The sequence below is a fragment of the Tupaia chinensis genome, unplaced genomic scaffold (assembly GCF_000334495.1).
Source record: "Tupaia chinensis unplaced genomic scaffold, TupChi_1.0 Scaffold000527_1, whole genome shotgun sequence".
NCBI lineage: Eukaryota > Metazoa > Chordata > Mammalia > Scandentia > Tupaiidae > Tupaia > Tupaia belangeri.
Genome location: NW_006160040.1, coordinates 6,722,574 through 6,738,258, shown reverse-complemented (window position 1 = coordinate 6,738,258; position 15,685 = coordinate 6,722,574). Strand labels below are relative to the sequence as shown.

General features: G+C 36.2%; 1 protein-coding gene across 1 annotated transcript in view; it reads left to right on the top strand.

Annotated features, from left to right (window-relative positions):
* The first annotated feature begins 1,141 nt into the window (after positions 1-1,141).
* The window catches only part of REV3L (REV3 like, DNA directed polymerase zeta catalytic subunit), a 123,667-nt gene continuing 109,123 nt past the window's right edge, over positions 1,142-15,685 (top strand). The window contains exons 1-3 of the mRNA XM_006157005.3: positions 1,142-1,327; positions 4,179-4,253; positions 11,834-11,994. Coding sequence (XP_006157067.1) covers positions 1,233-1,327; positions 4,179-4,253; positions 11,834-11,994 — 331 coding nt within the window. The 5' untranslated portion in view covers positions 1,142-1,232. The remainder of the gene's footprint in view (positions 1,328-4,178; positions 4,254-11,833; positions 11,995-15,685) is intronic.

The following is a 15,685-nucleotide window of genomic DNA, read 5'->3' as shown; positions in this document are numbered from 1 at the left end:
TAAATCATTCTAAATCATAAATGGAAAATAGTAAACAAATAGCTATTTTCCTACTAAGACAAAAAGCCCACAAAAGCAGAATGAGGAGAAATAATGGTTGGGGGAAAAAACTTGAGGATTGTTCTGGCAGAAGCTGCATGGTGATAGTGACAGCATGAAAAACATTGTAATATTCTTTCATCACTCTTTTTTTCCTCTGTTTGAATTAGACAAAATGGCACGTACCCAAGGGGAACTAAGGACAATGCTCTGAGGATAGGAACCACGATTATATGGCCCTGCCAGATTCATGAGACTAATGGTGCATCTGCTTTTTGTTGTTGGTTGTTACTTAACCATGTCATGGATACACATTACTGTTTCTGTGGCACTTTTGTGGGTTCTCACTTGTATCTCTTTATCATGGGTATGCTGTATTATCATTTGTCAAATAGCACAGTCAACTCCTTCTGTACCTTGACTGAAATACTGCTTTTCCAAGAAGTATGCATACTTTTTTTTTTCCCTTCTCATTTTGTGTGTCCCATCCCCTCACCCGACCAGCCCTACCATCTCACTCCACCAAAATTTAGATATCTAGAAGTCTGTTACAGATAATTGATCTATAGGAGTCTTGTTTGATTTGGTTTTGTGTTTCTCTTTTCTTTTTTCTAATAGCAAAGTTTAATTCTTACCCAAACCCCCAGTAGCAAAATTTTATACTGTAGAACTGCTTTGACCCCCTCCTGTCTCCCAGAGCTGTCTGTCTTAGGAAGCCTCTTGTTTGAAAAGATTAATGCCAAGATAGGCATTCATGGATTTATTTAGTAAACTCAAAGTGAATTTTTGGAAGCTTCTAAACACTGCTAAGTTGTTACAGAATGATTCAATGAAGTACATAAAACTTGAATTGGGAGAGTAAAAGAGTTAAATATGTTTTCGCCTAAAGTACTATTTAAATCATACTTCAGCACTTAATGTTTACAGAATGCTTCCTAATGTAGTTAATACTGGTGGTGTTAACTGTGGGTTGATTTTCTACAATTTTTACCTTAGATAAACTGCCTTGGCATTAGAACATTTAAATGACTTGCTTTCTGAGTTTTATGTTATTAAAAGGCATCTCAAGACTAAACTTTATAATGTGTTACATTTTAGGTCAGAAGACATGTCTTCATCTACATGGCATCTTTCCTTACCTCTATGTGCCATACGATGGTTATGGACAGCAGCCAGAAAGCTATCTTTCTCAGATGGCATTCAGTATCGACAGAGCACTTAATGTGGCTTTAGGCAATCCATCTTCCACTGCTCAGCATGTATTCAAAGTGTCATTAGTATCAGGAATGTAAGTATATGATAATATCTTTTAAAATTTCTATTCATCTTTATTTCTATTGCTATTCTAAGAAAACATGTTTGAAATGCACTCTTTGTATCTTGTACTTCTAGTCCAATGGAACTGTGAATTTCTTGCTGTAATTATTTTTTAGATTTTATTTATGATTACTTTTTAATTTGCTATAGGTCACATGTGCTTACCAGAGAGAGAGAGAGAACGAGTGCGAGTGACCCACCAGGTCTGAGATTCAAACTGCAGTTAGACACGTAGGAGTCCAGTGCCTTAACTAACACACCACTTGCTGGCCCTCTCGCTGTAACTTTTTAAAGTAAATTTTTATTGCAACAAAAGATAGATGGTTAACAGTGATTTTTTTTTTCATTTTAATCTTCTATTTCTCGACTTCCTAGAACTGTAGGAGTATATACAATTCATTCTGCATATTTTATACACACACACATACACACACACACACACACACACACACACACACACACATATATATATATATATATATATATATTGTTTTTTTTAGAGAGAGAGAAATTTTTGCTATAGGGCACATGTGCTCGCCAGAGAGAGACAGAAAGCGAGAAATCACCCCCCCCCCAAAGCAGGGAGACCACACTGCAATCTCTTCTTCATTCTCTTCTCGGGACTTTAGGCATACAGTCACACATACGCAACATGAATTTTAAGCCTCTGGGTTTGGAACTCACACTGTGGGTCAGCCATGTGGGAGTCCAGCAATGTAACCATTATGCTATCTGCTGGTCCCAGCAAATATTTATTAAGCACTTTCTATGTGCCAGGTACCGTCCTAGGCAGGTTGGATACGTTGCTAAAAATGGAAAGATTTCCTGCACCCCTGGAGTTTACATTCTAATAGTGGGAAACAGATAATAATCAATATATGTAACATGAAATAAACTTAAGTATTTGCTACATGACAATTAATGCTATAGAAGGAAATAAGATGTAGAGCAGGACAAGAAGATCTGTAGTGTGGGGTGAGTAAGTGCACTAGTGATAGTTTTAAATAAGGTCTGAAATGGAGGAAGTAAAAGAGAATAGGAATAAATGATGTTAGAGAGATATGAAAGGATGGAGATTGTGTAGGCCATGGCTCTGAAAGTATGTTTTCCATACTTTGGTTTCCAATATACCAGCATTAGCTTTATCTGATTGGACAGCCATGAGAATGTACCCCTGAGATCTCCAAATATAGGGAGTGAAATTGAATAGTGACCCCAGCTACTGCACACTGAAATCCAAACCATAACTCCATTTGAACTGCAGCTGCTTTCCATTGCCAATAATGGTATAGCAAGGATGCCAAGATCTGTTTCTGGAAGATTCTTGAGGACTCCCCAACAGCCATGCTATACTTTAATCAGAATCATATTGCAATACCAGACACTTCTTTCCTCCACCTCGCTTTCTTCACTTGGTATCAGACCAGTATCTAAGTCTGATGGTTGTCCCAGCCTCTTCTGGCTTCCTCCTTTTCTCTCACAAGTGTTTCCCTAATATATTTCTTGCATATTTGGCATTTATTTCTCAGAGAACTTGGACTAGCACACTAGGTAACTTGGGTCCCATCCCAGACCCACTGAATCAGATTCTTGTGATGGGCTCAGTGCTTTGTGTTTTAATAAGCCTTCTTGATGATTCTGATGCATTCTACAGTTTGAGAATCACTTCTCTTGGCTAGTCTAAGGACTCTGACTTTTATTCTGATCTATGACATGGTTTTGAGCAACCAAGGTTTGACTTAAACTTGAAAGGATTATTTTAGCCACTGAATTGAGAATGAATTGAAGGGAACAAGGGTAAAAGACAGCTTCTTTAATCTGGGTAAGAAAATGTGGTGTGAACTAGGGTAGTAGCTGGCGAGTAGCAAGGTTCTCCATCTTTTCTGAGGATTGAATCAACACTATTTACTGAGTAGTGAGGAGTTAAGAGACAGGAGTCAAAGATTAGTACAAAATTTTTAGTCATTCTGCTAATAGGGTGGTAAACACTAAAGGAGCTCATATTGGAACATTTTCAGTTTGTTTGTATTTATTTATTTATTTATTGGAGAGGTTTTTACTGTAGGGCACATGTGCTCTCCAGAAAGACAGAGACAGAGAGACAGAAAGCAAGACATCACCCCCTAGGGGGGATCCCATGCTGCAATCCCTTCTCCTCCATTCTCCTCTTAGGATCTTGGGCACGCACACACACGTGCCTGGTGTGAGTTTAAGATCTGAGACTCGAACTGTAGTCGACCGCATGGAAGTCCAGCAACATAACCATTGCATCAACTGCTGGTCGCTATAATATGTATTTTCTGTAACCCTTTCGTAGACTTCATATGTACACATACAATATGTAAATTTTCTCTGAATAGTGAACTTGCACAGTAATGAAAAACTGAGCTGAATAAGGAAAATTATATGAGTGCTGTCAATTAGAGAACTTTTGCTGAAGAACTTTAGTTGTTACAGAAAAAAATGGGAAATGAAAGAAAAAGTGTCTGAAAGGTCTGTTTCTCTCATACATGGTGCAGAGTAAAGAGAAAGGAGCCAGTTTTTGATAGATCATGATGATTGAGATTAAGGCATAAGTAGTTTGCTTCTCTTTTTTGTCCCTATTATTTCAAAAGTGGTATTTAAAAAAATATATTTTTAAAGTGTCAGTATTTTATATGTTAATCTGTGGTAGGTTTAATTGAAAAGTCTTTATTTTTTTTGAGTATTAAGTTTTAAGTGAGACTGAATTAAGCCAACTGAGCCTAATTAAATCAATAAGTTGCATTATTTCATGTCTGAATGATGAAAATAATTTCAAATATCTTTTTCTTATATTTCAGGCCTTTTTATGGTTATCATGAGAAGGAAAGACACTTTATGAAGATCTATCTTTACAATCCTGCAATGATGAAAAGGTACAAAGACAAATGTAGCCAAAGTGTGAATATCACTTAAGTATTTTAATAATAAAAAGAAAATTCTAGAAACAAGACATATGTATTTTATAGCACTAGTAAAGAAAGAAACCATAAAATGAACGTGTATGTTTATAGAAAGAGACTTGAGGCTTGGAGTCTAAGAAGGATATTTTAAAGGTAGAGGGACCTAGCTTTATGTCCCCAAGCACTTGTTTTCTGTCGTAGATTTAGAGGGCTTGTCGAGTAGGTGAGGAGAGATGATGGCTGCCTCATATGATGTAAGTGTCCTGCTGGCCAGACCTCATGTTCAATATTAAGAGAAACTTGCTCTTCACTTTCAAAGTAAGGAGAAATGTGTAAAACTAAGACCAGAGTGATGGGGCCTTCTGAGAGCTTAGATTCCTGGTGATTCCTTACTACGCAAGTGAAATCCGACATTTTGGGTTTTGTTTTGTGTGTTTTGTTTTGGTTTAGTTTGATTGTTCTTTTCTTCCCTCAATTCATCTCTATGCTTCTAGCTTAATCTTTCAATTATCCTAGAAACCAGGTTATTAGGAGCAAGAAGAACACATACATAGAAGATTTTGGTCATATTTTTAGATTCAAACAAAGGTTTTCATTATATGTGATGATAGGATGAAGTAAAAGAGGCCTTTGAGGAGTACTGAGTATTGCCTTTTCAGGAGGTCCTCTCTGCTAATAGGTACAGGTTGCAAAAGTTAATCTTTTGGGAAAACATAAATTGGATGTACAATACTGATTGGATGTTTTTCTAGAGTGAATTAGGAATTACTAGAGGCACAACTACTAAAGACATGAGATTTACTCTTGATTTAACCAGTTGAGTATTTCACCAAATCACAGCCCTAGTCCAAGTGTTTATTTCTCTGAGTAACCTGTGAAAACTCATTTCCCTAATAAGTTGCCTCTGACCTTACCAAAATAGCTTCCTTTATATAGGGTACCAAAATAATTTTCCAGAATAGGCACGTACAGACTATGTTTCTCATATCAGTTCCTCTATATTTATACTTTTTCATATCCATGAAGTACAAAAAACAATCTGGATTCTTAACCCTTTCTCCCAAATACAACGATAAGAGAAAAAAAACCTCATTCATTTTTCCTTTTCTCACTTTTATGTTGTGCTAGATTGGTTGCCATAAATAAAAATTGCATATGTTTTTGTAAATAACCTTTAAAGTGTAATTCTGCTTAAAGAATAATTCATTCTAACTGTAGCAATTACATACTTATTAAACCATTACCAATAAGTTTGCCTTAAAATAGTCAGCTTATTACAGTGCTTATCTGAAATCCCTTAATTTGTTAATGGATTCATTCACTTAATCATTTTTACTTTTCTTTAATTACCAGAGAGCACATGTTTGCTGGGGGTGGGGGGACATACACATGCACTCTCCAGTGGGGTGTAGTCACACTGAGATCCTTTTTCCGTCTCCTCCTTTCTGTCAGGATTTTGGGCATATACACACAAATGCTTTGCATATTTTTCAAGCTTCTAAAGCAGGGATCAGCCACGTGGTGATCTAGCTCCTGATACAATGTGCTTAACCACCACACTCCTGGGCTGGCCCACATTTTCTCATTTTTAAATCAATATTTATGAAGAACCTATATTATTTAATGTACTGTAGGAGTTGGTGGGTAAGCAATGGAGAACAAAGTTTGAGCTTAGGAACAAGCAGGTGAAATAGAGAATAAACTGGCCTAACGATAATAACCAAAAATTGTGATACATGCTATAAAGGAAAATAATAGGTCTCTAATGAAAGAAAATACTTTCTCCTTTTTGTCTTTTTTTTTTTTTTTAACCAACTTATATATAGTGTAGTGTTTAAGAGCTTAGACTCTGAAACCAGAATGCCTATGTTGAAAATCTGGCTCTGCTACTTATAGATAAATGACTTTAAGCAAGATATTTAATTTCACTGTGCCTTAGCTTCCTAATCTTTAAATAGGGTTGATGTTAGTACATTTCACACTGATGATTAAATGTGTTGATATCTGTAAATCACTTAAAATAGTGCCTAGCATATTATAGGTGTTATGTAAATGTTGACTATAGTACACATGTAAAATATTATAATGCAACTTTTGGATTTCACTTGCACTCTTAACACATGACTTTTTTTTTTTTTGAAAGAAGTATCCTATTTAACTTTATTTATATTTTTTAATTTGACTTAAAGAACTATCCTATATAACTTTATTTATATTTTTTAATTTGACCAGAGAGAGACAGAGAGAGAGAGAGAGAGAAAACGCAAGCAAGCTGCCAGATCCGGGACTTGAACTGTGGTCAACTGTGTGGTAGTCCAGGCCCTTAAACTCCATGCCACCTGCCAGCCCCCCACAGTGATTCTTTTTTTTAAGTCTTGGCATATCTTGGATGTTTAGTGCAGTCCAGGACTTTTTAAAAGTTTATTTATTTATTCCTTTTATGAGAGAGAGAGACAAGCACTCTCAATAGGTCTTCATACCATAGTCCTGTCCTTAGCCTCAGCCAGCCAGGATTACACATGCACACCAATTGTACATAGGGGAGATGTCAGTATATTTACATTTGGCCTCAGAGCATTGCCTTACCACCACACCACTAAAGCTGGATGAAGCAGTCACTTTTAAGAGTTTGGTGTATATCCTTCTATTTTTCATACCTACATAAGTACATACATGCATGTAACCTCTTTGCAATTTTCACGTAAAATTGGATGCCAAAGATTTTTTTGTCTGCTGTGTTCACTGCTGAATCTCCCAGCACTTGAAATTGTACCTAGCACGTAGTTAATAGTTATTTGTTGAATGAATCAGTGGACACTATACGTAACGTATCATCTGGGGTCTCTTAATCCTCGATTTGCTTGTTTCTTGTTACCTTTACTTCTATTTTAAAAAAAAATACATACTCTTGGGGCCAGCAGGTGGCATGGTGGTTAAGGGTGGTTAAGGGTGCTAGACTTCCACATTGTCCACGGTTCAAGTCCCAGGCGTGGCAACTTGGTTTCTTGCTTTCTCTCTCTCTCTCTCTCTCTTTCTCTCTCTCTCTCTCTCTCTCTCTCTCTCTCTCTGTCTCACACATACACACTCTCTCTCTCCCTCTTGTCAAATTAAAATAAAGTTAAGTAACATAATTCTTTAAAAATTTACCTACTCTTTTGACCACACTCTGGAACTTGCCCTACCTCTGAGATTTTAAATGCAAACACCATGATTTCTGACTACTGCCTTCTCTCTATCTTTAAACAGATTTTTGAAGTCCAATATAATAGACATCCCACAAAACTCACACATTTTAAGTGTACATAATTTAAGGATTTTTAGTAAATTTACTGAGTTGTACACCTATCACTAGTTCAGCTTTAGAACCTTTTTATGGAACCAGTAAATTCCTTAAATGTCTGTTTTTGTGTCTTTTCAAATACGAGCCTGAGTTATCCTACTCAACCCTGCTACTACTGCTCCATTTTGTAGACTCCTCTTTCCTTTCTATCTTATATTCTATTCTTTTTAAAAATTTTTTTTATTTTAATTTTTATATACATTTAATCATATTATTTAGCTTACAAAGTGAACATTTCGATATGTACACATTTCTTATATTCTATTCTTTATATGATTTTTTTTTCCTGCCAGGTAAAACAATCAGTTCTGACTTAATCCTTATGATTATTTTTAATTGCAAATTAAAGTAGCCACTTTTTCTTTCTTTTGGGATGGAGAGGAAAAAGTTTTTGCTTGGGAGAACACCTGATATATACCAAGTCCTGGTGATTTGTATATTTGACAGATACTGTCTCAAAAATGAACAAAGTAAATCTGTCACTTTAAAGGAAACACCTCAGTATTGGGTACCAGTGATAAAAATTGAACCTTTAAACAAAGCATTAGAATTTGGAAATCTTTGTTAATGTGAACTTAACAGCTTTCTGGTACTTAAAGAGTTTTCTGATGAAATAGATGACATTAACAAATACGGTTTTCTTCATCTTATTTAATAAACATTTAGAAGATCTGTATAGCTTAATGGCTCTATGTTTTTTTCTTCAAATAATTATTCATCTAATTCCATTTATATTTTAATTTGACTAGAGAGAGACAAAAAGAAAAGGAAAGCCAAGCCCAGGACTCAAACCGCAGTTAGTTATGTAGGAATCCAGCACCTTTAACCACCACACCACCTGCTGACCCAATAACTATATTTTCTAAATGATCAGTACATGGTGTTAGAAAATCATGCACAGATAAAACCTATTGAAAGTGCAAGACCAATAGATATAACATAATTGAGTATAAAAAGTTCGTTGGTTTTGTTTAAGATTCCACATTGCAGCTAACCTTTAAGAAATGACTATTTGTTGGGGACAGCAGGTAGCGTGGTAGTTAAGGTGCTAGACTCCCGCATGGCTGACACGGTTTGTGTCCTAGACCCTAATGGCTTGAAAATCATGCCAGGCACGTGTGCATTCATGCCCAAAATCCCAGTGTGGCCATCCCCCCAGGAAGTGATTTCTCACTTTTCCTCTCACCGTCTCTGTCTCTCTCCGGTGAGCACACATGCCCTATGGAAAAAAATTTTTTAAAAAAAGAAAGAAATGACCACTTGAGTCTCCATACAGTATCAAAGAAGAATATTGACAACTATCAATATGTAAAAGCTATTAAATTATTCTTCCTTTTCCAACTACCTTTCTGTGTGAGACTGGGTTTTCTTCATACACTTTAATAAAAAATAATAAAATATACATATATTGAAACAGAGTTTGCAGAGAAGCAGATGTGAGAATCCAGCTGTATTTTGTTGAAATGGAGATTTTTCAAATATGCAAAACAATGCCTCTTTTTTCACTCAGTTGTTTTGTTTTGGAAAACGTAGTTTTTTTGGTTTGATTGGTTTTTTGTTTTGTTTTGTTTTGTTGTTTGAGAGGTTTTTGCTATAGGGTACATGCGCTTGCCAGAATGACAGAGACAGAAAGTGAGAAATCACCCCCTGGGGGGATGGCCACCCTGCAATCCCTTCTCATTCTCCTCTTGGGATCTTGGGCATGCCATGTGCCTGGTGTGAGTTTAAGCCACTGGGTCTGGGACTAGAACCATGGTCTACTACATGGGAGTCCAGCAACATAGCCATTATGCCAACTGCTGGTCCGGAAAAATCCAGTTTTTTAATAAAACGTGTTATTTATGTTAGTGTAATGAGCTTATTGTTACTTTAAAATTAGTTTCTTAAAAATTTGCCTTAATTTCTAATATGGCAAATATTAATAGATATAAACTACATTATTGTTTTGAATAATTTTTTTAAGAATAAAAAAGGGTCCTGGGCTGAAAAAATGTAAGAACCACCAGAGTAAATTGCTCTTAATTAACTGTTAAAGACTGTTACACTGTATTCGCACTCATTTTCTCCTTCTTACTACCTGTTCTGTGAATGATTTACTTCCTTCAAGGTTCAAGATCCATCTTTGACCTTTTCAAGGACCTCTTCCCATGAGTCAATTCTCTCTATCTTCCTTTCCCACACTATTTAAATATTAATAAAATACCTTATAATTTTTCAGGTTTTTTTTTATCTTTAAGTATTTGACTTCCAAATGTATATTAGTAGCCTTATTTTCTTTCTAGAGCTCCTGACCAGTCTATCAAACTATCTATTGAATAAATAAAATAACACTTTGGTTAATAGGGAAGGCTTGGAGTCAGCAAGTGGAGTGGTGGTTAAGGTGCTAGATTTCCACATGGCCGACGACAGTTCAAGTCCCAGACCTGACAACTTGAAAATCACACTGGATGCGTGTGTGTGCGTGCTCAGAATCCCAGGAGGAGAATGGAAGAGAAGGGATTGTGGTGTGGCCATCCCCTATAAGGGATGATTTCTTACTTTCCCTCTCACTGCCTCTGATAAGCACTTGCACCCTATGGCAGAAACCTAAAAACAAGCAAACAAAAGAGTGCAGTTCACAAATTTGAGAATGTTTGATTTGAAGTCTAGCTCTTTCACTTTTATTTGTATGATTTATGACAGCTTTTAAAATCCAAGACTAGGCATAGGCTTGTGACGATTACCTTAAGTACTTAAAGCACTTAGCACAACATCTAGTATATAGCTCTCAAAAGTGTCGGCTGCCTCAGCTGTGTTAATAATCTTAACTCTGATCCTCATTTCGTTGTTATTCATTTCTAATATTATATAGATATCTACCTGAATACCTCATTATACCTAATCCTCATTAAGTCTAAAGCTAAGTTTATCCTTATTTTACCTCCAAAAACCAAACAAACCTGTTTTTATTTTGGTCCTTCTTATTTCAATAAATGCAGTACCATCAACAGAAGTTTAAGAAATTTAGGCATTGGCCTCAACTCTTACTCTGTTGGATTGTTGGAAAAGTCAAGATGCATGTTTGCACAGAAAAACAGAAAAATACATGTGACTTTTCCACCGACCTATTATTTTACCCTCCACATTTAGTCAGTCACCAAGGCCTGACTGTTACTCCATGTATATGTCCTGAGTCAATACATTTTCCTAATCTTTGTTATAGCTACCATCATCTTAGTTTTGATTGCCTTCCCTCTGCCAACCACTAGTCTTAAGCATTCTGTAGCTAATCTGGTCATTTTACTTTCTTGCTGCTCACCTCTCAGGCAAATTTCACTCCTTCCTTAAGTGTCTTAACAGGCTCTATGTGATATTATTTCTCTGGCTCTCTCTCTCACTGCAGCCTCTGATAGGTTACAGTCTTAGTCAGTGGTTTTTTAGTTCCTGAATAAGTCATAATCTCCCATTACCCTTTACATGTGCGGTGTTATTCATATGAAATACTACCCCTCTTTCAGAGAAAAAATAAATACTTCATCATTTAGTTGCCTGCAGAAACCACCTCTGTACCCTTGTCTGATTAGTGTCCCTTCTACATGTATAATTTATATAATATTCATTATGCTACTTTGAATTGTTTGTTATTTATATTCTTCATCAAGAAGAGAAAAAGAAACTCAAGAAAAAAATATTAAAATGGTAGTTAATTTTAAATATTAAAGGAAGTGGTGGGATTATGAGTAATACTTCCTTTTCCTTTTTTGAATTTTTATGTACACTTTTCAAAATTGTTTATGTAACTTTTCAAAGAAAAATCTCATTTTAAAAGCATTTTTGATGTTATTTTTAAAAAATATAGTTAGTATTAAATAATATTAAGTTAGATCTTATTCTTAATCCATGAATTGTCATTCAGAACATGCTACTTACTTTAAAACTTGATTTAGAGGCCAGCATCTGGTGTGGTGGTGGATTTCCACATGGCCAACCTTGGTTCAAGTCCCAGATATAGTGATTTGAAAATGACAACAAATAAGTAGATAAATGCTTTAAAAAGAGAGAGAGAGAGAGAGAAAACTATTTAAACTTTTGATTTCTAACACAGTGCAAATTTCTAGTAAATTTGAAATGAAAATTTTATTTGGTAATATGTATTTTGTGTTTTGCATAATCATTATTTTACTTAACATTGTAGGGAACATAATTTTATGATACAACTTTTCTTCTAATTCAGGATATGTGAACTTTTGCAAAGTGGAGCCATAATGAATAAATTTTACCAGCCTCATGAAGCGCATATTCCCTACCTCCTACAGCTCTTCATTGACTACAATCTTTATGGAATGAATTTAATAAATCTGGCTGCTGTCAAGTTCCGAAAAGCAAGAAGGAAAAGTAAGGTTAATTTTCAAGTTCACATTAAAGCTTTTGAACAAGTGTCATATAATCAATGATTCATTCATAAAATATTTAGGAAACATGTATTTAGAAACAATATATTTAGAAAACAAGTGCTCGGTAGATAAAGAACTTTTTAAAAATATGTATATTGGGATTAGAGATTAGCAAGAAAAGTATCTCAGATTATTTTTTGACAGGTTTATTGAGATGTAATTCACATACTATACAATTCACTCATTTAAAGTGGACATTTTGACCGTTTGTAGTATATTTACATAGTTGTACAACTATCACTACAAATTTAGAACATTTCTTTTCCTTGCTGGGGAGAGAAGAGCTCCAAATGGGGCCCCATCATACCACAGTCCTTTTTCCAGTTCTTCATCCCATCAGAATCCTGGGCACTTGCATTCACAACTGATGTGAAATTAATGGTGCCTGGATTCCATCCCTAGTTATACATACAAGATCTGTTTCCTCTATACAATCCCTAACTGCTGCACGACAGGGCTGTCCCTAGAACATTTTCATCATCTCTGAAAGAAACCCTTTGCCTTTTAGCAGTCACTCTCAGGGTTTCTATGCCTCCCACCCCTGAGCAACCACTAATCCACTTTCTTCTGTATATTTACATTCTGTGTATTTTGTAGAAGTAGAATCATATGATAGGTAGAATTTTGTTTTCTACTTAGCATAATGTTTTTAAGATTTATCCCTCTTGGGACCAGCAGATGGCATAATGGCTATGTCGCTGGACTCCATGTAGTTGACCATGGTTCGAGTCCCACGCCTGGTGGCTTAAATTTACGCCGGGTGCGTGTGCGTGCATGCCGAAGGTCCCAAGAGGAGAATGGAGGAGAAGGGATTGGGGTGTGGCCATCCCCCTCACTTTCTCTCTGTCTGTCTTTCTCTGTCTTTCTGGCAAGTGCATGCACCCTATAGCAAAAACCTCTCCAAAAAAGAAGAGATTTACCCGTGTTGTAGAATTTATTAGTACCTTATTTCTTTTTATTGCCAAATATTGTGTTAAGTGAAAATACTGTTTTGTTTATCCTGTTATCAATTGATGGACATTTTGAGTTATTTTCTTTCTTTTTTTTGGAGAGGCTTTTGCTATAGGGCACGTGCGCTCGCTAGACAGACAGAGAAAGACAGAGAGACAGAAAGCGAGAAATCACCCCCCAGGGGGGATGGCCACGCCGCAATCCCTTCTCCTCCGTTCTCCTCTTGGGATCTTGGGCACGCACACATGCCTGGTGTGAGTTTAAGCCACCGGGTCTGGGACTTGAACCGCAGTCGACTACATGGGAGTCCAGTGACATAGCCATTACACTAACTGCTGGTCCCGAGTTATTTTCTTTTTTGCTATTGTGAATAATACTTGTGAACATTAACAAGTCTTTGTGTAACTGTATATTTTCATTTCTCTTAGCTATGTATCTAGTAGTAGAATTTGTAGGCCAAGTCATCTAGGACCTTTTGCTTTTTATTCTCATGGAATTTCTTTTCTACTTCAACCAACCAACCAACCAACCAACCAATCAATGTCCTAATGGCCATAATTGTTTTTTTCCTGTCAGACTTCTTGAATCAAAAGCATTTTTTGTCTCAGTGTACCAGCTATTCTCTGTTGATTTAATTCATTCTTCCATACTTGATCTGTGCTCTGAAAAGTCACAAGGGAAGAATTTTGGCCTGTTTAGGGACTAGATTATTGGCTGAACCCTCCTGCTATAAGTAATTTAAAGTCTGGGTAAAACTAAAAGAAAAGAATCTTAAGTACATCAAAAAGTTTACAAACAATAAAGAAGTGCAAATCAAAAGAGAGGATGAATGCTGAAAGCAGACTTTGCATCAAGAATATTTGATAATCCCAGAAAGTTTAGAACCTTCTAAGTGGGTGAAAGAGATTACAACCAAAACCCAGATAATGCCTGGTAAGTGGGAGGTACAAGGTTAAGTAAGGCCTCAAATGGATAGTGCCAGTTGATCACAGACTGGGAAGTGGAACACCCTCAAGACATTTCAGCCTAGTTTGTGTCCCTGGGTATTTAAAGAGAGTCTCAAATCTGGAAGTTGGTCTAAGGTTGTGCTGGTCTGGCAACACAAGGGGTCCTCAAATGGTTCATGGCAAATGCATATTATGAAAAACTTTTCATGGATTTTAATTCTTTTTGCACCAAAGTAAACTTGTACTTTCATCCTACTTTTCCACAAATTTTCTAAAGTCCACTCATTTAATCAGGCCTGGCAGAAGCAACGATCCAAATCTTCCCTGAAGCAATTATCTTTATTATACATTTCAGATTATTCCTGGAAATAAAATTTCAAGTATAATACATTCGGCAAACAATTTAGAATATACTAGTACCATGTGTACAACTGAGTAAACACACATACATTCCCTAACATACACACACCCCACACCTACAAAGGACTCAGACATTGGAATTATTAGATGCAAATTGAAAACTAATTCAGAATCTTTATCAAAATGATATCATTTACAATAATTTAATGTCCAATGTTGTGTTCACTAATTTTTGTTTTATCTCTCCACTGTTACAGTAAATCCTTAGGTGAAACAACTTAGATGCAATAAATCTCCTCTTTTTTAGAGAAAGATTTTTGACATAAGGTACGTGCACTCGCCAGAGAGAGAAAAAGAAAGAAATCATTCCCCAGTAGAGATGACCACACTGCAATCCCTTCTCCTCCATTCTCGTCTTGGGATTTTGAGCACACCTGCATATACACTTGAAACTCTTCAAGCCTCCAGGTTCAGGACTCGAACTGCAGTCAGCCATGTGGGAGTCCAGAGAAGTAACCATTATGCCACCTGGTAGTCTCAGCTTTTGAATGTTTTGTTGAAATACCAAAGATGGTAGTACTTTATCTCATTCTGATTATATTATTTTATAATTAAGCTAACCAAATAAGAAAAATTATTACATTTACCTGGAGAGGATTGTGAATTTAATATTTTTCTTACTGTTAGGATTCTTTCTGATGCCACTCATTCAGCTTTCTCTGATTTGAACATTTATAAATTCCCACGAGAGTCACAAAAACGTTCTAAAATTTAGAGACTACTTCCAAAACATGACCCCAGGGCTCAGTTTCTGAACCAGACATCTAAGCAAACGTAATAAATAGTCTCTTAAAGCAGGTCAAATTGTATTCACATTTGCCCCAGTTTTCCACTTACTGTTACTGCCATGACTTCTAGACTACATTATGTTTTCTTTTTGCTGAGAAAGTATGTTTTGAGTTTTATGTGAAATTTCCACCAAAATTTTACTTAAGGCCCATATAGAGTACACCAGGAACTTAAAGTCTATAAACATTCATTTTCTTTTTATTTTACAAAAGAGATTTTAGGCATACCTACTACAGTAATACATTTAAATGTATCATTCTTTAATTCTGCTATGATAGTACTATTGCCATTTCTCCCTCATATGCGAATATACAGGTTTATAGAAAAGTGGGACCAGCAGTTAGCATAATGGCTATGTCACTGGACTCCCATGTAGTTGACCGCGGTTTGAGTCCTGGACCCGGTGGCTTAAACTTACGCCGGGCGTGTGTGCCCAAGATCCTGCGAGGAGAATGGAGGTGAAGGGATTGCAGCATGGCCATCCCCCCGGGGGGGGGGGTGTCTCCCCTTCGGTCTCCTTGTCCA